This window comes from Elephas maximus, chromosome 1 (assembly GCF_024166365.1).
Source record: "Elephas maximus indicus isolate mEleMax1 chromosome 1, mEleMax1 primary haplotype, whole genome shotgun sequence".
In the NCBI taxonomy this organism is placed as follows: Eukaryota; Metazoa; Chordata; class Mammalia; order Proboscidea; family Elephantidae; genus Elephas; species Elephas maximus.
In genome coordinates this window covers 133264411-133288815 of record NC_064819.1, presented here as the reverse complement: position 1 = coordinate 133288815, position 24405 = coordinate 133264411, and the positions used below count along the sequence as shown (strand labels likewise).

The 24405-nt window shown below is 36.1% G+C and overlaps 1 protein-coding gene across 1 annotated transcript in view; it reads right to left on the bottom strand.

Moving 5' to 3' along the window:
* The window catches only part of COL19A1 (collagen type XIX alpha 1 chain), a 376494-nt gene that overhangs the window by 183899 nt on the left and 168190 nt on the right, over positions 1–24405 (bottom strand). Inside the window, exons 12-14 of the mRNA XM_049873731.1 lie at positions 24055–24108; positions 14088–14141; positions 12501–12536 (exon numbers count right to left, since the gene is read on the bottom strand). Of these exons, the coding sequence (XP_049729688.1) occupies positions 12501–12536; positions 14088–14141; positions 24055–24108 (144 nt within the window). The remainder of the gene's footprint in view (positions 1–12500; positions 12537–14087; positions 14142–24054; positions 24109–24405) is intronic.

The window sequence follows — 24405 nt, the reverse complement described above, 5'->3', positions numbered from 1 at the left end:
GCTTGGGTCAGGTGCACCTTAGTCATAGCGACCCTGTAGGACACAGTTGAATTGCCCCATAGGGTTTCCAAGGAGTGCCTGGTGGATTTGAACTGCCAACCTTTTAGTTGGCAGCTGAACTCTTTACCACCATGCCACCAGGATTTCCAGGAGTTGAATGGTGCTTACTTAACCCATTGCCGTTGAGTCGATTTCGACTCATGGTGACACTATAGCACAGAGTGGAACTGCCGCATAGTGTTTTGAAGGAGCAGCTAATGGATTCGAACTGCTGACCTTTTGGTTAACAGCCAAACTCCTAATCACTGCACCACCAGGGCATAGTGCTTACTGAACCGAACTGAGCCCACTGCTGTCGAGTCAATTCCAACTCATAGCGACCCTATAGGACAGAGCAGAACTGCCCCATAGAGTTTCCAAGGAGCGCCTGGCAGATCTGAACTGCCAACCTCTTGGTTAACAGCCATAGCACTTAACCACTAGGCCACCAGGGTTTCCATAGTGCTTACTAGGCGGCAGTAGTTCTACAATCTTTATATATTCTAACTTATTTATCACAACAACATTATGCTATGGGAAATATTATTATCCCAATTTATAGATAATGAAACTAAGGCACAGAAATGTCATGTGATATTCTCAGGTCCAAATTCAGGAAGTCTTAAGTTATTCTGTATGGGTGTTTGGTTGTTAAAATCAGTAGAATAGTTAATTGGAATGAATATAATTTTAATTATTTATAGAGAGTAATGGTTTTTGAGTTCCAATTTATAGGCCAATATAATGTTTCTACCACAAAGAGTTTAAAAAATGCTTAAAAGAAAGTGGAATAGAATTAAACTAATTTCTATGTATATTTATTATTTAAATAAACATGTTTTTATGCATATACGTTTTCAAAAGCCTTATATATTTATAATTTTCTAATGGAATTTGAGATATGTTTTAATTTATTGTCCTGGATTGCTGAGTATTTCAACATGAAATAAAATGACTCTTTCATCAAAGTCCCAAACAAGTTGTACTGCTGAGTTTTAGAATGCATAATTCAGATTTACGATGAAAACATTTTGAAATGTCTTTTGAAAGAGAAGTAAACTATAAACAGAAGGGCAAAAAACAAAAACAAAAACAAAAAACCCTACAGGACAGAGCAGGACTGCCCCCACAGGGTTTCTAAGGCTGTAATCTTTACAGAAACAGATTGCCACATCTTTTTCTCGAGGAGCAGCTGGTAGGTTAGAATTACCGGCCTTTCAGTTAGCAGCCAACTGCTTTGCACTGTACCACCAGGACTCCGATAACAGAAGAGCAGAAGGAGTTATTCTTAAATCATTCATTTAATGAAAGATACATAATCAAACTATTTAATTACAAATAATTTAACTATAAATAATTTTTATTTATTTATTTACGTAAATGAGCTGATCGTAGGTTTTACCAAAACATAAATCTTCCCTAAGGCTAAAACACAAATCTTTCTAGGGCCTTAGGCATTGATTCCCCTATAATTCTGCAGAGCAGATAAAAATAGCTTCATATTATAGAAACAGCTCCTATTTTAATCAACTAATTCACTTATAGTCTTTTGCCCACAAATTAAAAAAATGGATTAATTAAAAAAAATATTTCAACTGTTTTCTTTCTGCTAAACCTCTAGTACCCAAAGAAGTCCCAATGATGAGTTGAATCACCGATTTCTGAAAGTTAACAATGACTTAAATATGAATTATATGACTCTTTCAGACTAACAGTATTGATTCAAATTCAAGCAACTCATAGAACAATCAGGTAAATAATTCAGATTTAGATATATGAAGAATTCAAAATAATCTTAAATTGCTTTTTAATTACTATGCTTGATAGAATATATATTTATTCTCACCAAAACAAAAAGAAATTATGCTCTTTGGGCATTTAACAACCTTTCTATTGAGATTTTAGTAAGAATCGATTATTTAATAGTTAAGTCTTTGATTCAAATGTATTTAAAGCAAATAACTAGGCGTTTTTGTTTCATGTCAATGTAACTACAGTTGTACACATACTTGTTGACCACATGTTGTTGCTGTTGTTAGATGCCGTTGAGCTGGTTCTGACTCAGCGACCCTATGTACAACAGAACAAAACACTGTCAGGTCCTGCGGCATGCCCACAATTGTTGTTATGCTTCAGCCCATTGTTGCAGCCCTGTGTCAATCCATCTCACTGAGGGTCTTCCTCTTTTTTGTTGACTCTGTACTTCTTTACCAAGCATGAGGTCCTTCTCCAGGGACTGATCTCTCCTGACATGTTCAAAATATGTAAGACGTAGTCTCACCATCCTTGCTTCTAAGGAGCATTCTGGTTGTACTTCTTCCAAGACAGATTTGTTCATTCTTTTGGCAGTCCATGGTATATTCAATATTCTTCGCCAACACCCCAATACAAAGGCGTCAATTCTTCTTCCATCTTCCTTATTCATTGTCCAGCTTTCACATGCATATGATGTGATTGAAAATACCATGGCTTGGGCCAGGCACACCTTAGTCTTCAGGGTGACATCTTTGCTCTTCAACACTTTAAAGAGGTCTTTCACAGTAGATTTGCCCAATACAATGTGTCTTTTGATTTCTTGACTGCCGCTTCCGTGGGTATTGATTGTGGATTCAGGTAAAATGAAATTCTTGACAACTTCAATCTTTTCTCTGTTTATCATGATGTGGCTTATTGGTCCAGTTATGAGGATTTTTGTTTTCTTTATGTTGAGGTGTAATCCATACTGAAGGCTGTGGTCTTTGATCTTCATCAGTAAGGGCTTCAAGTTCTCTTCACTTTCAGCAAGGAAGGCTGTGTCATCTGCATAATGCAGGTTGTTAATGAGTCTTCCTCCAATCCTGATGCCCCATTCTTCTTCATATAGTCCAGCTTCTCAGATTATTTGTTTGGCATACGGATTAAATAGGTATGGTGAAAGAATACAACCTTGATGCACACCTTTCCTGACTTTAAACCAATCAGTATCCCCTTGTTCTGTACAAACAACTGCCTTTTGATCTATGTAAAGGTTCCTCATGAGCACAATTAAGTGTTCTGGAATTCCCATTCTTCTCAGTGTTATCCGTAGTTTGTTATGATCCACTCAGTCGAATGCCTTTGCATAATCAATAAAACACAGGTAAACATCCTTCTGGTATTCTCTGCTTTCAGCCAGGATCCATCTGACATCAGCAGTGATATCCCTGGTTCCACGTCCTCTTCTGAAACCAGCCTGAATTTCTGGCAGTTCCCTGTCAATATACTGCTACAGCCGTTTTTGAATGATTTTCAGCAAAATTTTGCTTGCATGTGGTATTAATGATTAAAAAAAAAAATTTATTTTTTATTTTTCTATAATTTGGTTGGATCACCTTTCTTGGGAATAGGCATAAATATGGATCTCTTCCAGTCAGTTGGCCAGGAAGCTGTCTTCCATATTTCTTGGCATAGACGAGTGAGCACCTCCAGCGCTGCATCTGTTTGTTGAAGCATCTCAATTGATATTCCATCAATTCCTGGAGCCTTGTTTTTCACTAATGCCTTCAGTGCAACTTGGACTTCTTCTTTCAGTACCATCGATTCCTGATCATACGCTTCCTCATGAAAGGGTTGAACGTGTTGACTATATACTAATTACAAACGATTAGTTTAAAAATGAAAAATTAAGTTTAACCAACTCATTACTGTTTCCTAAGCCTAATAGGTTCCATGAAGGACAATGGACATTGGTTTTTTTTTTTTTTTCTTCTGTCTCTCCAGTCCTAGCATAGTGTCTGGCACACAGTAAGCATTCAATTAAGTGGGTGGGGAAAAGGGAGGGAAAGAAGAAGGAAGGAGAGAGACGATTTCACTTACTGAACTGATTGTTTATATGTCTTGTACATACAAAATTAGAAAAAGAATTATTTCATATGTAATACTATATGATCTCTTGTGCATTAGGGCCATCTGTTAATTCAGCATCACTTGATTTATAAATGACCAGCTGAGAGTTGCTCTCAGTTGCCTGTGGTATTTAAGGTAGTGTTCTTGGGGTCAAAGGTATGCTTCCTCTGTGTGTCTAATTTTTACTTAAGCCAAATTTATCTGGGCCCTAAGGAACTTGCATTTAAAGTATTATTTAGTAAGCATGTCTAAGGCACTTCTGCTGTAGACTGACTTAACATTTGGCTTCTATGTAAACATTTGGTGTGGTCCGGATAAGTATCTAATAAGTCCCGCAAGGGACAGGCCAGAGCAACAAAGTCATTTTCCTAAAAGTAGTAGATGTATTACCTGAAATAGTACTGCTGTACCTTCCTTCACCTGTCACTCTTCTGACAAAATATGCAAAGGCCAGAAGAGGAATGAGGGAAAGAGGCAGAGGCAATAAGCAAATGCATCATTTCAGTTCCCACCTTGCATCTGAATCATCAGGTATTTTAGTAACTTTATTGTAAGCCATGGAGGCTGGATGAATCTCTGAAACCACTGTCCTGAAATAATCTTCAAACCTTAAACCAATAATATCCCCTGAAGTCTTCTCAAAACCAAACAATAGTTTATCTTAAGTAGTAAAGAATGTCTGCCTTGAGCACTGGGCTCTTTTAAGGTCTATCTATATGGGATCAAATTGACCATAGGAACTGGGAAGATTAGATAAGAAACTTGGGGCAGTGAGTTTATGTTAATAGGGAAGGAACAATTTGGAAAAGGAGGATGAGAACAGTTGCACAACTCAAAGAATGTAATCGATGTCACTGAATTGTACATATAGAAATTGTTGAATTGGTGTATGTTCTGCTGCATTTTCAATAACAACAAAAATAAATTATATTAAAAAAACTTTATTGTAAAAATAGTTGAATATTATCTAATGGGGGGGCCTGGTAATAGTAAGTATTACTGAGGATATAGGACATGCACAGCAATTTTAAGATGTCATATGTAAAAACACAATTAAAAAAAAAACCAAAAAAACCTGCTACCGTCAAGTCGATTCCTACTTAATAATGACCCTATAGGACAGGGTAGAATTTCCCTATAGAGTTCCTAAGCCTGTAATCTTTAAGGAACAGAGTGCTCATCTTCCTCCCATGGAGCAGCTGATGGGTTCAAACTGATGACCTTTTAGTTAGCAGCCAAGCCCTTAATCACTGTGCCACCAGGGCTCCTTAAAAAAATAATACATTTGTATAATGTTACGACTTCAACAACAAATGACAAAAAGCTAAGAAATTTGAATTTATTATATCTGCATAGTTAAATGTAAGGATTTACATTTAATATTTAAATGTAAGGAAAAACAATGTAAAATGTGAAGCATAAAACATTTACCTTTAATCAAGGTTTTTTTTTTTTTGTCAAAATCTTCATGATTTCAGAATACATTAATTTATCAGAATCTACCTTTAACCTGTTTTCATTGTGACCCCAGAAAAATTAATTTTGATCAAAGAAATTTTAATACTTATTATGGTCAATTTTCCTTATTTAATGTTGACTTTGGCTCTCATATATTTTCTTTGTAAATTATTTGTAAATATCAACATTAGGCTTGGAATTTTAAAAAGTTAGGTATATGTGCAAAGTTTACTTACTAAAGATATTTTTCCTTTGTTGTTAATAAGCCAATTGCTAAGAGAATTTCAGCTGGAACCATGGCATATTTGACTTTATATTTCTTCATTTGTATTCTTCAAACCAAATCTCAAATTGATAGCTGTTTATTTCATATTTTTATGGATTAGAATGCATAATTTTACCTTCTGGGGGTTAAACAAAGTGCTGAGAAATGGGTAAATGAATAAGACAGGGCACAGTAAAATCTAAAACTGCAGAGGGAAGATTTTATTTCAACATTACATTTTGTGCCATAATCATTAGACAAATTGCAGATATTTTAAGTGATCACTTAGTCACTCTTGATTGCAAACCTGAACGTAAAAGCAGAGCCAGTGTGCTAAATTAGAATCATTGATTTACACTATTTGGCTAGCACTCTACTTCTTTAAACTTTGGATATTAGACAACTAGAAAACTGACCTAGGAAGGAACAGAAAACTTCAATGATCGAATGCCCTGAAACACAAAAAAACTGAATCAGTACCACAAAAATCTTGTGCCAAAAAGACATTAGTCCGAATGATTCCACCCGAATCACTACGTAGGAGCTAATCATTATAAAACTGTTTAAGAGAATGGAGAATGAGTGGAAATTAATAAACTTAATTAATTTAGTCCAACAGAGATTAAAAAAAATAACAAAGACAATGTTCATTCAACACCAATTACTTCTTGAGGACATACCATGTGTCAAACACTGTTTTATGTGCTTGGAATTTATCAGTACACAAAACACACAAAGAAACTTGCTCTCATGGGGTTACTATCGAAACTGACTATGAAAACCAAAGATAATAAATAAGCAGATTAAACGATATGTTAAAAAGTAATGTGTTATATAGAAATTAAAAAATGGGGCAGTTAACGGGGATTTGAAATTCTAGGTGTATATGCCATAAATAGGCTAGTCAGTGTAGTCATCATTAAGAAGGTACCGTCCCGTCCAAACAGAGATTTGAAGGAGGTCAGGAAGTTAGCTCCGCATGTATGTAGGGGAGGAGATTCCAGGCAGAAGAAACAGCCAATGCAGAACTCCTTAGGTGGAAGTGTACCTGGCATTCTGAGGAACTGTGGGAAGGTTATTGCTGTGGAATAAAGCTAGTAAGAAGAACAAGAGTAGGCAACGAAGTCAGAAATGCAATGAGAGTTGAATCTTGTAAGACTTGTAGGTTATTGAATGGAATTTGGCTTTTTTTTATTTAACTTTAAATCAAGTAGGAGTCATCAGAGACTTTGAACAGAAGAGCGACAAGAAATATCCTGACTTCTGTGTTTAGAAAAGACTCAAGGAGAGTGAGGGATATATTAGGGAAACCATTAATAAACCTGTTGCGGTTGAGTTGGATACTGACTCATAGCGACCCTATAGGACAGAGTAGAACTGCTCCATAGCATTTCTAATTTTTTTTTTTTTTTTAATCTTTACAGAAGCAGACTGCCACAGCTTTGTCCAGCAGAACAGCTGGTGGGTTTGGTTAGCAACCGAGCGCTAGGGCTCCTTGCCACTAATAGGCTACAGAAATAATCCAGGGATAAAACAAAAAAACCCACACCCATTGCTGTTGAGTCAATTCAGACTCACAGTGATCCTACAGGACACCAGAGTGGAACTACCCCATAGGGTTTCCAAGGAGCGGCTGGTGGATTTGAACTGCCCACCTTTTAGTTAGCAGCCATAGATCTTAGTCACTGCTCCATGGATATATGATGGTAATTAGGACCAAGTGGTGGTAGTAGAGACATGAAAATCTGTTAAAGTCTACATATATACAAATTGAAGATGAATTCAATAGTATAAAGAAAATTTATACTTAATATTTCCATATTGTTTCCCAACGTAGATTTAACTAATACATGCAACAGAAGTTAAAAGTATTAGTTCAGAGTCAGACAAGTGGCTATTTGAATATAGCTCTGTCACTCACCAGAGCTAATATTGGACAAGTACCTTGGACAAGTTACTTAAATCTTCTAATCCTATATTCCTTCATCTTTTCTGTGGCCATAATATTCTGCCTCATAGGATTGTTTAAGTATTGGTTTAGATAATATGTCGTAAGCACTAAATAAATATCTGCCATTTAATATTGTTTTTATTATTTTTTTAGGATCTAACAAGATATAAAAAAAATAGTGTTTTAAAAATATTTTTCAGTTTGTTATATACAAAAGGATGAGGAAAGGAATAATTAATTGGTTCATTTAAATCAGGTAGAAGATTCTTACATTTATTTCTTTAGAACATTAAAATTATACTTATGATAAGCTACTGTAATAGCTTACTATGTTTACACTATAGTCACTTCAGTATCAAACTAATTAGTGAATTTAGTACCATCCAAAAAGAGGCTGAAAAGAAATCAAAGTGATTTGATTAAATTTTTTAGATCAACCAGCTGTGTTTGCTGAAAATATGCCTAACAAGAGATACATGGAAGTGGGTTTATAGTGGAAAGCATAGATTTTCTTCTTCTTCTTTTTTTTTTTTTGTGATTCTACTACATTCTCACCTTCCAAGCTGGAAGGAGTTTCTTTTCATCTTACCATATCTCTAGAGGACATTTTATAAACAAATTTTTTAGGAAGGATGTTTGGGCACTAGTTTATAAAGTATTTTCCAGGTGCTGCATTTACAGATTCAAAAACTCACTCTTGATCTCATTCCTTAATCTTTTGTGGTCAGAATAATTTGGAAAGCTATAAAATAAAGGAGGTAACTGGGAACACCTGAAAGTTCACTGCTGCTGTATCAAAAAGAACCATTCAGTTCCTTTTTTTTTTTTTCAAAACAAGTAGACTAACAGAATATTTAAAGGTTAAAGGATATAAGTGACATTTAATACCCTAGCTATAACTTTAATCTACATGAAATTTTTACAGGCCCCAGATTTCTCTTTTCTCTCTTTTTGTATTTTTTTTTGAAATGCAGACACTTTGGGGTTTTCTCCATATGATCCATGCACATGAGTCTACAGAAGGATTCAAATACTATCAAAGGGATTCAACTGTGGAATTTTAAATGGAATCCCCTTCTGCAGATAATAAAGGAGTTTAATGTACATTACAGCTGCAAACTGCAGTTCTATTTTCGTTGGTTTTATCATTGAAAATTTTCCTATATATTGGAGAATGAGGAGGTCATAGGCAGTAAGAATACTTGAAGATGGTGGGAAGGGAGGTGGAACAAAAGGTAAGAGCTATCGTGGCCAAACTTAACTAGAGCAACGGTTTCTAGGACTCCAGTCTATTTCATGCCATTTCCTCAATGTTGCCTTTCCTTATTCCTTTTAGACTTAGCCTTTCTTATGCCTTTCCTCATTTCCTCTACTGAGACCCTATTATATAAAACCAGTTATAGAAGAAAGTATAAATAAGAAACAAAACTAGCATCTAGCAAATATAGATAGATGGTTTTATGTACCAGATTTTTTTAATGAACGGGCTCTATATGATTAAAAAAAATAAAAATAATAGCGAAAGCGTGGTAATCCACAAGGAAATAAAATAAGCGCAAAAAATAGATCCTCCACATAATGGTCTGTTTATCGGTGTGCTCAATTACAGTTTCTCTTAATTTCTTATTAAATGAAATACAAATACAAGTAAAATAAATATAGTATTTATATTTATAATTTAGAGGGGAAAAAAGGTGTTGAACTTTTCGTATCTGTTTAGGGCAGGCCAGCTTTGTGTGCTTAAACAGTCTCTGGAATGCTATGTACTTGGAGTTGTCAGTGCTTGTGGTTCTGCCCAATAAAAGGCTGTTGATTGACTTGCTCTGGTATGTAAATGTGGAAATGGAAGTACATCCAATTTACTGAACTAATCAGGAACCAGACCACTGGTGTTACCAGAGGATTTGGCGTTTCCTGGGAGCTCCTGAAAAGTAATCAGGTTGAGTGTTTTTGATACAAATACTGATGCAATGAGTAAGTACAAAACGTTTGCTTAAGCTCTGAAAGAGGAAGTTGTGGAGAAGAATATTGGCCATACTTTGAGAGCAATGGTTCTTAAACTTTGCTGCACGCTGTAACCACTTAGAAAAATTTTAAAATGACTGTTCCTCAGCTTACACCCCAGAGTTTCTGACTTTACTGGCACAGGCTGCAGTCTGGGAGTTAGATTTTTTAAAGCACCTCAGGTGATTCTAATGTGCAGTCAAGGTAGCAAACCACTGATGTATGTAAGAAGGCAGCAAGTCTGCAGCACAGCTGGGGAGAGGGTTCTATAGGGCCTTGTAGTCCTAAGACCAGTAACATCTGCATCCCCTAGGAGTTGATTAGAAATGCAGATCTCAGGCCCATCTCAGACTAATGGCATAAGAATATGCATTTTCGCAAGCGCCTTAACAGTTCCTATTTACATTAAAGCTTGAAAAGCAGTAAGACACCTGAGCCCTGAGGAATACTTGAATGGCTGGGCTAATGCTGTAATTAAAGGTAACTTTTTAGTCCTGATCCCACTGAACCAAGTAGGCGTCAGTCTTAATTTAGTTTTACTAGCAAGCCTCCCTGATGGAAAGAGATATTTCCGTATTACCATGCATTAAGATGGATCGCAGATGTAAGCCAGAGTTCTACAAAGGCCTAAAAGAATTTTCTGAGTAGGAAGAAAGCTTGCTCCATTATACTTCCCATCGATAGTGGTTCTCAACTACAGCTGTATATTTAGCACTACCTGGAGAGCTTTTTAATACACTGGCCACATATCAAACTTACTGAATTAGGATTTCTGAGGATGGAGCCCCAACTCTGGCAGGACTTTGAAGCTCTCCAGGTGATTTTAATGTGCAGCTGGCTTTGAAAACCACTTTGGATGAACTGTAAGTTTACTGACTCCTGTATCCCACTAACCACTGCCGTTGAGTCTATTTCAACTCACAGCCACCCTATAGGACAGAGGAAAACTGCCCGATAGGGTTTCCAAGGCTGTAAATCTTATGTGGCAATCTACTTCCATACTTTCTCCTACGGAGTGGCTGGTGGGTTCGAACTGCTGACCTTTCGTTTATCAGCCGAGCACTTTAACCACTGCACCACCAGGGCTCCCTGACTTCTATATATCCTTACCTAATTTAACCCAAATACAGTGGGGTCCGTCATTTGGCTTCCTTGAAGTCTGATACCAGTTCCTTTAATTAATAATGTATCAATCTCGTCATTAAGGTCAATTAAATATTTAGTGTATTCATTTTAGCTCATCCCTATTTCATAGTTAACATGTGGTTATCTACACTAATAAAAATAATCACAAGCATATAAAATAGTAATATCCAAATTAAATAAAATAGTATGAAATAACATATTTTATGAAATAAAATATTTCATTGCATAGTGCTTTTTTGTTTTATCATATTTTTAGATAAATATAAAAATCAGCTTGTTCTCCCTAGATGTACGACAGCTGAATGGTGCAAAGAGCCATTTATAGGGTATTACTTGGCAAGAAGACACTGGCTGTCATTAAAAATTCATGAAATAAATACAGTCCAATTCAGTTTTCTGGGTGAGGGGCCAAACTTGTATTTCAGGTGAAATGATACATGTGGACTGCATATTTAATTTTCAAACATGAGTTGAAAATGAGTAGGAAAGCAGACAGGTAAGTGGAGTGGTTGAGCATACAGGTATATAACTTAGCTGAAGAAAAACTCACGTGCTTTAAGTAAAATGAACAGGCCGAACTCCAAATTACTGCTGAAGAATTTTTAAGTCAACTCCAAGACACATAAAAAATTGAATGATACGTAGCTAACACCTTCTCTCAAATAAATATTTTTTTTTATTTCCATCTGGAAAATCAAAGCTTAAAGTACAGAATTCCATTGCAAACTGGATTTAGTTATACCTAAGTAAGTCACCTGTTTGGTTTCTTAGATTTTCCATCTATGAAAAAAAAATTCTCCTGTAAGAGTTGCAAAGCTTATGTATAAGACATTAATTAATGTATTGTTCACAATGAGGTTTCAAGCAGAAAGATAAATACAAATGTTATCAAATTTGGAATTTCTGTGCTCCCTGATTGAGAAGAGCTCTATCCATACTCCTAGGAGATTTCTTTAAACCTGACTTTCTGTGATGGGCATGTCTTTTAATACTTATGACTTAAATTCTTAATTTGTCATTAGGTAATATCATAACATTCAAGAGACCTCAGGCTACTAAAGATCTTTTAAAAAAAACTTTTCTTCTTTTCTGTTAGGCTAAGAGTTATTCTTAGAGCAAATCTTTAAATTAAATGAGAATCTTTAATGGCCTAAGAAGAAAAATCTATAATTGTAAATTATATCTAAATATAAAAGCATTATATATTTATGATTAAATGTTTAATACATGATGAACTATTTAATTGAGAACAATCCCATTATATGTACATTATGAACTTTTCTCATAAATTTGTTGCTGAAATATTGCCATTTTATCATTTGCAAATCTTTTAAAGCAAATCACATAGAAAAATAACAATGGTGTTGGGCAGGATTTGGAGAATGTAACTATCAGTTTAAATGCATAGCTATTTTTATGCATTGAGTGGAACTGTCTCTGCTTCCATTTAGTTTAAATGTGGTGTTAAGAAGGTATAATTAAACATTTAAGGGACAAAATTATGAGCCATATGGAGGATAGAGAAAATTACTCAGGGTCTGCACTGATTCCAGACTTTTCCAGTAAATACCTAGATGCCGTCGGGTAGAATATCTCACTTTTGTGGGTAGCTGCCCCATCTTGAAAATGTGGAGATTTGGCTAGATGGACTGTGAAATCACTTTCAATTCTCGAAACACTCTATGGTCTTAAACTCTGGTTCAGTCATGATGTAGTGTGAATAATAAACAGGATAACATATTTCAATTTTGGATTTTTTTCAAGAATACTTACAGTTAAGGCTGGTGGTCCCGGAGGTCCCATATCTCCCTACAATACATTAAAGTTGCAATTACAATAGTACCTTTTTATAGTGCCTTTTTATTTATTTATAAATTTTCTGAATGGGTCAATGTAATATTTATAGATAGATAAATCTTGAAGGAAAAGAAAATAGAATTTCAAAGTCTCTGCACAATGAAATATTCGTCACATGTCTTTTTACTCTCAGGATTAAAAAAATCACCTTGTGTACTTCCATGACTTTTGCAGCAGAAGAAGAACTTGTTTTGGAAAACTAAAATAATCAAATTTTCTATTATTTTGTCTACTAATCTAAAATTAGAAAGAATGTATTTTCAAATCTGGTTACTTGCCAGTGGAGCAGCTGGGAAGTGTCAGACCAACAGATAATTTTCTCACAAAGTATGGGGATCAGCAGAAATAATAAGTGGATTTCCCCACTTTATGCCTCCCAGCTGCAAGTAGCAGAACCGTTGCCTCCTCTAAAGCTCTGCTGAATGGGCACTGCATTTGGCATCAGTTGTAAGAGGCTCTGCCTATATTTATGTATTTTTAAGTGCTAAAAATGCTTCGCTAACTTATGTGAATGCAAATTAGCAGGTGGACACTTTGATAATAAGCTATTCAAAATGTTTGAAAAATAGTTCACCGAAATGTTCATTATTTTCTGATTTGTATGGCACCTGTAGGCACTGTTCTCTCAAGAACTCTCTTTCAGGAAAAATCTCAGTCATTAAGACTATGCATCGTTGCTAAAGTTCTTGTTTTGACTGACATTATGGAAACAATATTTGTGGAATGGTGCATTGGGCTGTTGTATTCTCAGGCTGAGAGTATCTTTGTGACTTCCTCTTTTCTCATCTAGTATGGTCATCACAAAAGTTAAGACTTAAAATTGTGTAATCATTGCTGTTTTGGAACAAGTGAATTAAAACAGCCAATAGCTGCTAAAGCATATTGATGTCGTTTAAATCCGTCACTGGAGGCTGATTTACAAAATTGCCTTTAATGCAGAGGTAAACAGAACACTGACACAGATGCCTTAATGTGCTGAGAATGGAGAATAGAATACAGTGCAGATCACACCCACCCACAATTCCCATCAAATTGGGATCCTCTAATGACTTCATCAAAGCAACTCTTGCTTTTGCTTTTTCTTACTTCTCCATCCAGAGCCAACACTAACATACCTTTATGAAACAGCAAATCAGAAAAAGTGGAAGGAAATGGAGCACTTAGATTCAAACTGAGATACAAATTTAGCTTCCTTCCCTCAAAGAGCTACGTGCTTCACCTTCCTGGTAGCACACGCTAATTTAGTGCTGGCATACCTAATCCTGCTTAGCAAGGGGAAAAAAGAAATCTTATAAACTTGAATTAATGTCAAAAAACAATCGTGCATTCAAACTAATTAAATGAACCAAAAGGCTTTTCTTGTAAAAATGCTCTCAACATAACAGCCTTTGGTTAATTTTAAAATGCTTTTGGCAGTTAAACCTTAACAATGAGAAGCTACTGTATAGGTTGCATGGGATGCTCTTAAGAAAATATTGGCACTTGGCTAGGTAAATACCATACCTTTTCTCCTTTTGGGCCAGATGGACCATGAGGACCCAAGTCACCTTTCAAACCCTGTACAAAAAATACAACCAATGTGATTTCTCTATACAGTTCACAGAAAGCTTTGAATTTGAACAAGTCATTAGTAATGAAATAAATCATAATTTACTGAACTCCCAAATCCCATTCTTCAGATTGTAGTATGGAGAGAAATAGAGACAACTGGAACTAAAACGATAAGCAACATCTGTGCTGTGGTGGGTGCGCAGATACATTAAGTCAGCACCAGTCCTCCATACTGCATATTTGTGCAACTTTGCTTCCTGCTAAAATTACATTAATTTACCATCTGGGAGAACAGCATTTAGATCTATATGAGCTTTTAAGTACCCACTTTGGATTAAATTTGTGGATGATATAAATACCTCTGATTTAGCATTGATTTGGCTTTTATAAAGCTTGCCAAAAAAAAAATATTCGAGAGTTAAATCAAAAACATTTTTATGTCTCTATCAAGAAATCAAATTGTGGAGGAAAAAAGGATTGAAGGGTGCATTCTTTTTTCAATCACTCACAAAAGCTGTTACACGATGTAATCACTTTGCTCTCTCAAAGTATGTTTTGGCTCAGTCATGCCTCTAATTCCTATCCTGTTTACCTGGATGTATAAAGACAGCAAATAAAACTATATAAAACATAGCATATCAGATAAGTATTTTCATGAAAATTTCTGGATTCTTGGGTGTTTTAATGGGTATTTAGTTGATCTGCCTCAGAAATGATAGCTTTTGCGAATACCACAATAGATTTCAGTAGAGATCAGCTCTACAGCTGAAGGTATTCATAGTGTAAACAGAAAGTTAGGTAGACACATCCTGACTGTTTGGTGAGGAGGAAAAAAAAATCTTCCTTGTCCTAATACACTGGATAAGGGAAGAAGGATAATGGATAAAAGAAATATTCTGAAACCACATAATGCACAGTAAATCTAGGTACTTCATTGTTCCTAGCTGAGGGATCCAGCTATTACTGCCCTGACATTTCCTAAGGAATGAATAATGCCAAATGTCATAACCTGTAGCCACTCAATATAGAAACCAATGATGAACTGAAAGGAACAAAAGAAAATTGTCTACTTAAAATATTCTTGCTTCCGAGAGTATGTGAAACTGTAATCTTATGCTTTAAGAAAAAAAAAAAAAAAAAAGAATGAAAACAGTATCTAACTGGCCAATTTGTAGTTGCATTAATACCTTCTTGGGTAAAACTCATAGCTATTTTTCTTCCATCATAACTCTTGAATATTTATATAAAAAGGACGAGTGAAAAATTAAATCATATTTAGATACGAGATGCTCTTATTATTTGAAATATCCATTCCTCCCCAAGCCAAACAACATGCATTCTATTTACACACATGCCTCCAGAGTAAAACTTGGCAATGACATATTCTGAACACTTGGGGAAGACGTCTGTGCCATTTCTTATTTTTAATCCACTCATTAATTCATTTAATACTGTGTATCTTGTGTGGCAAGCACTCTTCCAGGGCTTAAATCTACCCTGTCCAATTCAGTAGCCACCATCAGCCACATGTAGCTTTTGAGCACTAAAAATGTGACTAGTCTAACCGAAATGTTCTGTGATTATAAAGTATACATTTGATTTCTGAGATTCAGTACCAAAAAGGATATAAAATATCTCATTGATAATCTTTATATTGATAGAATGTTGAAATGAGAATATTTTGGATATACTGGACTAAATAGAATATATTAAAATTAATCTCACCTGTTTGCTTTTCTTATTGTGTCTACTAGAAAGTTCAATATATTTACATTTGTTTTTGCATTGGTGACTTTCCTTATATTTCTACTGGGTAGTGCAGTTTTATTGTTATTGTTAATTGCTGTCTAGTCAATTCTGACTCACTGTGACATCATGAGTGCAGAGTAGAACTGCTCCATAGGGTTTTCAAGGCTGTAACCTTTTAGAAGCAGGTTGCTAGGCTTGTTTTCCAAGGAACTTCTAGATGGGCTTGAACCAGCAAGCTTTCTGCTAGTAGTCTGCTTTGTTGTTAGGTGCTGTTTAGTCAATTTCAACTCATAGCGATCACAGGTGACAAAGTAGAATTGCCCCATAAGGTTTTTTTTTTTTTTAATAATTTTTATTGCACTTTAAGTGAAAGTTTACAAATCAAGTCAGTCTGTCACATATAAGCTTATATACACCTTACTACATACTCCCATTTACTCTCCCCCTAATGAGTCACCCCGCTCCCTCCTTCCAGTCTCTCCTTTCGTGACCATTTTGCCAGTTTCTAACCCTCTCTACCCTCCCATCTCCCCTCCAGACAGGAGATGCCAACACAGTCTCAAGTATCCACCTGATACAAGTAGCTCACTCTTCATCAGCCCATAGGGTTTTTAAGGCTGTAATCATTATGGAAACAGATCGTCAGGCCTTTCTCTCATGGAGCTGTTGGGTGGATTCTAAGTGCCAACCCTTCAGTTAGCGGTCAAGCTCTTAACCGTTGCACCACCAGAGTTCCTTAGAGATACAAAAAGAATGAGGAGTTAAGGTCCCTGCCCTCATGGAACTCTTGTTCTTACAGGAGGATGACTGACTATAAAGGGCTGAATGTGATGAGTCAAGGGGGAGAGAGTGGCTATTTCAGTTGGTCAGAAAGGGCTTCTGTGTGGTGACATCTGATGTCTCAGAAGGATACAGCCATGCAACGAGCCCAGGGAAAAGTGTGCAGGTAGAGGGAACAGATAGCACAAAGGTCCAAGGTGAAAGGAGTATTACGACTAAGTACAAAAGGAGTATGAGATTAAGTCAAAGGGTAGCGGGCTCACAGCATGTAGAGAATTATAGGTCATGTAATTCTGTGTTTGATTCTAAATGCAATGGAAAGCTACTTGGTGTTTTAAGCGAGGATATGATTAACATACTTTGACTTGTGTTTACATTTAAAAAAATCACTTTGGCAATAATGTAGAGCATTCTAAGCAAGAGTGCAGGATGGCTGGGACGGGGTGGTGACAGTAGAGATGAAAAGTGGCTGCAGTTGGTACATACTGGGAGTCAGACCTATTAGGACTTCTAGGTATGCTAAAAGTGGGGATAGGGAAAAGGAAGTATCAAGGCTGACTCATGCTTGGTTTAAGTAATGAAGTGAGGGGTGGTGCCATTTACTGATCTGAGAAATTTATCATAAAGAGGTTTTCTCTCTTCTTGCTGTGTAAAACTATGCAGAGAAAAGATAGACAGGAACAAAGAAATGGCTGAGAAAGACATTAAATACTACTTATTCAACAAACACATATATTTTTAATTTTATGTGCTTTAGGTGAAAGGAGCCCTGGTGGTGCAGTGGTTAAGCATTTGGCTGCTAAGAGGTCAGCAGTTTGAGTCCACGAGCTGCTCCTTGGAAACTCTATGGGACTCTACTCAGTACTATAGGGTTGCTATGAGTCAGAATCCACTCGACAGCAATGGGTTTTTTAGGTGAAAGTTTATAGCTCAAGTTAGTATCTCATTCAAAAACTTATACACATATTATTTTGTAATATTGGCTGCAATCCCCACAATGTGACAGTATGCTCCCCGTTTTCACCCCAGGTTCCCTGTGTCCATTTGTCCATTTCCTGTCCCTTCCTGCCTTCTTGTTTTGCTTTTGGGCATGAGTTGCCCTTTTGTTCTCACATATTTGATTGAACTAAGAAGCACATTCCTCACCTGTCATTTTTTGTTTTTTGTTTTGTTTTATAGGCATGTGGGCTTAGGGAAGATTTTGGTTCTGAGTCAGCAGAGTGTCCAGAAAAAACATGTATGTTTCTTATATTGAGTTCTGGGTATGTTGGTGTTCCAGTTATTACTATGGTTCATAACTGTTACATATGCTATAAATATTCTTTGGTAGGCATGAACTAATATATTTTAAAAGTTAAAAAATTCTTCGTTGACAAATTAACCCTAATTACAACTCCAGGGAAGGGGCTTATTGGCAGTTGAGTTCAATCAACTGTGCCCAGAAAGAAAGTGGGGAGATAACACAATCAATTTCAAACTGATGTAAATAGTGAGTGCTACCATAGAGGGTCACTATGAGTCGCAATCGACTTGATGGCACTGGGGTTTTACCATAGAGCTATACCCCAGGTGTGAACGGAACATTCCCCATGAATACCGACTGCTGCTGGAATGCTCAAGACCTCAGAGATGTAGAATTCTAATGAGTCAGGAAAGGAATGACATTTTATGAGTAATCTTGGGTCAGTTATTTAAGCTTTGCGATAAAACAGATACAAGTAATAGTTGTCTCAAAGGGATGTTCTGAGACTCATGTGCTGTAAAAACATTAAGTACACAGTACACACTTAATAAATGTTGCTTTTACGTTTCAAGTCCAAGTTTAAGGGATGATTAACAGTTCTTTCTGTACAGTTTTGTGTTCAGTTTGATGGATATGTAACAACTGTGCTTTAACTCGTATAGGATAAAATACAATTGATAAACTACATTCATCAAGCTTCTACTTTTATGGCCATTGAAGTGAGCCCATGTAACTCATGTCCTCCTATGACAAAATACAATGTTGTTAAGGCCATGGCATCGTAATAGGGTCTGGAAGCAGATCAGTAATGCCTTCTGCAGGGCAATTTTTCTCTTCATGTCACACTGGTGCTATCAATGGTTATTGAGTGCTGGGGATAAAAAGACATAGTACCCACAATAAAGCATAAAGAACCAAATGGAACAGACCCTGAGTTCAATATTAAATAAGATGGGTATCTATTATTAAGGTTCTCAATAAAATTCATGTACATCAAGATTCTCAAAAGCACAGTAGTTGACTCTACATGCTATGCAGAGAAAGAAACTATTATCTAAAAGCAGGATGAGAGCTAAAGGATGGTGTTACTGCTAGACTAAAAGCAGGTAGACTATGAAATTAATTTTTATTTGAAGACCTACTACTCTTGGTATGTAGCATCTTTAAAAATCAGAAGATGATACAAAATAATGTAAGTTATTTGTTAAAAATTTTAACCTACCAACTAATTCTTTGCCTCAGCTTCCACTGACCACATCTTATTCCCTAGTAATGGTACCAGCTGTCCCCAGCTGATATCCCTGGCTTTGTGATTTCAATATTTTTGTATTCAGTGGTACAGATTGTACTGGTATAAGGAGATTAACATGACTATTTTAGAAACATCAGATGCTGTAATTCTGATAAGGGATATTTGAAAGAAAATAATAAAGATGCAGAGAAGACTAAACTCAGTGATTGATATCTACTTCTCAGACATTATAAAATACCACAAAACAAACAAAAAGATATATATTTTTTGAGATAAATGTGTTTTATGTAATCCAGTTTTCTAATAATAGCTAATGTTTATATAGTTCTTACTGTAAGCTAGATAATGTTCTCAATGCTCTATGCATATTAACCATTTTAACGCTTACATAAAGCTTATGAGTTAATTACTATTATTATTATCATCCCATTGGGCAAATGAAGAAACTGAGGCACAGAGAGGTTTAAGTAATGTACTAACTATAGGGTTGCTATGAGTTCAAATTGACCTGACGGCAACAGGTTTGGTTTTTTTTTTTTTTAAGTATTGTGTCAGCTAGTCAGTGATAGAGTTGGGATTTGAACCCAGGTAGCCTGGCTTCAGAGGCCACATTAACAACTTTACAACACTCCCTCTCAAGTCCATCCTAAGATGATATTATTACATGTAATTCATATTAGGTTACAGTCAAAATCATTTCATTGTTAACAAGAATGTGTGTAAAAGGTGAGGTCTTATATTTTAAAGGTGAAATTTTAGCAATTCAAATTTTTGACAATTTCAATATATATTTGGTATGCACTACTTAAACTATAAGGAAAATATAAACGTGTATTTAGTAATACCACAGAGATCAACCGAAAGTTTACACACACACACATACACACAAAAACACCTCCTCTGCACCCACCCTCATCAAGAATTCATCAAGGAGCCTGGTGGCATCACAGAATTTTTGTTGTTGTTGTCCCAAAGACTAGGGGCTGCTACTGGCATTTATTTGGTGAGCTCCAATGACGCTAAACATTGTGTTCTTGCAAGACAGTCCCACATGGCAGAGAACTGTCCTGCCCATAGTGCTAACAGTACTTAATTGAGAAAGACTAACTGCTGCATACTTTGCTTTAAATAAGATTTCTATTTCCCAAAGTAAGCATGCCTGTTTTGTGGGAAATATGGCATATGAGAAATTATTAAAAGATACACTTACATCAAGATATAAGTACTATGAAAGAATAAAGACAATCAATAAAAAGAAGACTGCTTCAATTTACTTAGTAGGAATATTAAATTCTTCCAATTTTCTCTGACTTGGAAAGTAGCTCAGTGAGCCCGCCCATTGAGTTTGTTCACTACGCATTCTAACTATATACTTCTGAAGTTATAATCCCCATCAGGGCTTGGCTTTAATTCAAATTGAAATAGCCATTATAATGCCCTTTATTCCCTGAGAATGCGTACCTGAACTTACTGAAAGTCAGAGAGAACTGTGATAAATGCCACATTATTTTAGTTTGCAGGGTCAGTTTATTTTAGCATTGAAGAATAGGCAATGACAAGTGTGGCATGATTTAATGGGAAAAATCAGAGACTTTTCAGTCAAATATGTAGGCTTAGAAGCTGATTTCACCATTTTATAAAAGAAAGTTGCTTAATTTCCCAAGCCTTTGAATAATAGGGATGACTTCCTTCTCTAGCTATCCTATAAGGTGGGGGTGAGGATCAAATTTCAAATTCCTCATGAAAACAATTTACGAACTACAACACAATATTAACAACACCATCAACGATGTAATAACGGAGCATTTGATTCTTTTCTCCTGTAGTAGAACTGTCCTATAGGGGTTTCCAAAGCTGTAAATCTTTATGGAAGCAGATTGCCACAATACTCTCCTGCGGAACGGCTGGTGGGTTCGAACTGCTGACCTTCTGATTAGCAGCCTATTGCTTCAACTACTGTACTGTGTAGGACAGTTCTACTTTGTCCTATGGGGTCACTATGAGTTGCATCAACTCGATGGCAATGGGTTTTAGCAATAGACACAGAGGAAGAACTTTCATTATTTTTAATTTCTTCTTAGTCATGACTCTTGAATATTTTCGACAAAATAAGAAAAGGGGAAAAAAAAACGCATGACCTAAGTATTAATTAACAAAGTGAGAAAAGTTAGTTAATGTGCTTTGCTATGCTGTATAGTGTACTTAATGAGCTATATTAAATAATTATGGTGCTAAAGAAATGAAATCCCAGTGACTGGGGCATTTGAAGGATTCTTCTAAGATCCCTTCAAAAGAAGAAAGGCCTCACTGCCCATTAGGTTGTGGCTTTCCCTCAGCAAACCGGGTCTCATTCAGATGTGGAACTGCAACAGTGGCTGCCAGAGCACTTGGCCACGTAGTGTTGTTGGGTGCCTTTGAGTGGGCACTCGAAGGTATGTATGTATTGACAGATTAATTCTAAAAAGCTGAATCACCTTATTTTCAGAGAACATAAAACATTTTTCCAAATCTCTAAATTAATGTGAATATACTTCAGGTTCTAACCCCTCAAATCTTCTAGTTTTACTGAAATTTTGGGAAAAATCCTTTCTGTATTTCAATTCCAACATTATCTTTATGAACTTCTAAGGTTCTTTGTTTTGCTCCTCTGTCTCAGACAGCCCATATATATGTAGCCTGGTTATCTTTTGGAACACTATAATCAATGTCTTTTGACACTCTTAATATTTCTGACATGTTAACATCCTTTCCATAATGAATGGCTGAAATGTTGGACTATTTTTGAGTTTTCTCCCTTTCTCATATCCAGTCAAGTACCAAGTCATATATGTTTTACCTCAACAATATCACCATCTGTACCTTTCCTTCCATCTCTGTTATTCTACTTAAGGCTCTAGTTGCTTATATTTCAAATTATTATAATAATGTTTTAGTTTTACAAATTAAAACTTAACAAATATCTATTGAGAACCTGTTCACTCAAAACATTTACTGTGTATGAGATGGTGCAAATGGTTAAGTGCTGGGCTACTAACTGAAAGGTTGGCAGTTCTAATCCACCCAGAAACACCTTGGAAGAAAGGCCTGGCGGTGTGCTTCTGAAAGGTCACAGCCATGAAAACTCTGTGGAATACAGTTCTACTCTGCAACACATGGAGTTGTCATGAGTCAAAATCAACTTAATGACAACTGGTTTATTTTTATTTATTTTTTTGGTTTAGAGATTCTAAGACATGAATTTTGCTCTCATGGAGAGTACAAAAGAAAGAACAGGAAACACACCCAAAGACCTAAATTCTGTCTATTTTTTAGAACACACCGTAAAACTAATCTTCCTTTAATCACAAGTTGGATCATGTCTCCCTTCTGTTCAGAAAAGGACAAACATCCTCACATCTAGTACTTTCCGTACTTTAGCTCCAGCAGTGTTCCTGTTTGTTTTCCCCACAGTTCCTTTAATAGGAATTCAATAAATCTGAATGAGCGGTTCAAATCTCATCATGCTTTTCAAGTTCGTAATCTTAATAATCTCTGTATAATCATGGAACATTATAATAATGGGGACTTTAGAATTTATTCTAAATCCATCACTTTACAGACTCTGAGACATGATTTGCTCAGCTAGTGACAGAACTGAGACACAAGTAGCTCTGATTTTCCATCCCCAAACTCTTACCACTACCCCCAGGGACCTCCAATGACACGGGTAGGAAGAGGAATCAGATACTCTATTACAAAAAGTGGGCCAACAGTTGTGACATTTAGTATCCTGATATGCTATACAGACAGGGGACATGCAGACTCCCCAGCTATAAGACACTGGTGCTAGTTCCCATTTTCGGGTGTAGGGAAATTACTTCAAAGGGAAGAAGAAAAAGAATTAGGATCATATTAAAGACATGAATAGAGCTTTTGGGAGGTAAATAAAAAGAGAATAAATTTTTGAGAGTCAGTCTCATGCCCGGGTTACTATAGGGTTAACTCCTGAGGTATTTCTGATTTAGAGAAAGCCCGCTCAGGTATCCGTCTTATTTTGTCCACAGGTCCCAAGGATTGGTCTTTAGCTTGTCCTCCCGTTGCCGTGATCTACTGCCTACAAGATGGGCTTCATGACTCCTCTAAGATACCAGGGAAACACATATGGCATGTCCTTATTCTCTCATCCAAAGAGCAAATAGTGGCCCTTCAGAATCTTTCTAAAACATTTTCACTGCAAGTGAGAAAAGGAAACAGTGAGGAAAAAGCAATTCTCATTATGGACCCTTCTCCCAGTGTAGTTAACATATCTATCATAAATAGTGAGTTCGATGATGATCTGAAATAAGATTAATCTGCATTTCAGAGGAAAACCCAGACTTGAGCCATTCCTTCAAATTTCATCATAGAAGGAAGGGTGAGGTGCTTAGGGGATAACTGACCTAAAGAGAAGGGAAGCATTTGGCTAGGATGTGAGGGTGTTACAGCTGATAGTATTCCTAAGGTTGAAGACCGAGTACAGTGGAGGATGAGCACTACATACACACAAGTCCCCCTTCTCTTCTTCCCTCTTTCCTGCATCACTGCGATCCTAACAGTATGGACCACTCCCTGAAAAAGGCTAGGGAAAATACAAGTCAGAAGCAGCAAGAAGAAAGGACTATCATGGTCAAGCATAATATGAAATATATAAAGCCAAGGAGCTACCTGTCTGTAATGAAACTAAAAATACTGGGCCTATACTGAGTCATGTAAAACAGAACAAAACAAAACAAAAAAAACCGCTTTGAGTCTTGTTTTTGCTTTGATTGTGGCTAGCTCTTCCATGGATAGTCAAATGTTAATAGCACAAAATAGTCGACATGTTTCAGTGACTAATATAAACAGAATATTAGACCAAAAAAGAGCGTTAGGCTTACGTCTTGTCCATTAATGCCAGTCAGACCTGGATCTCCTTTTTCTCCTGGATCACCCTAGAAAGAAACAAATCATACAATAAAAAATATTATATCTGAATACTTTGATTAAAAACAACAAAACAAAAACAGGAGAGTTACATTGTTTGGGTATTTATAACAATGTGATTACTCTGCTAATGCCTCGAAAGAAACATTTGTTAAAAAAAATTGTGAGTACTAAACCCAAGTGAAGTTTAAAAGTTCAAAGGAAAACTACATAAAAATGATTAAAGAAAAAAAAAAGATTAAAGAAACAGAAAAGGGGTTATTTATTTTCTCCTGTAAGAAGCAAAGAACTTTCTGAAGGGCAAT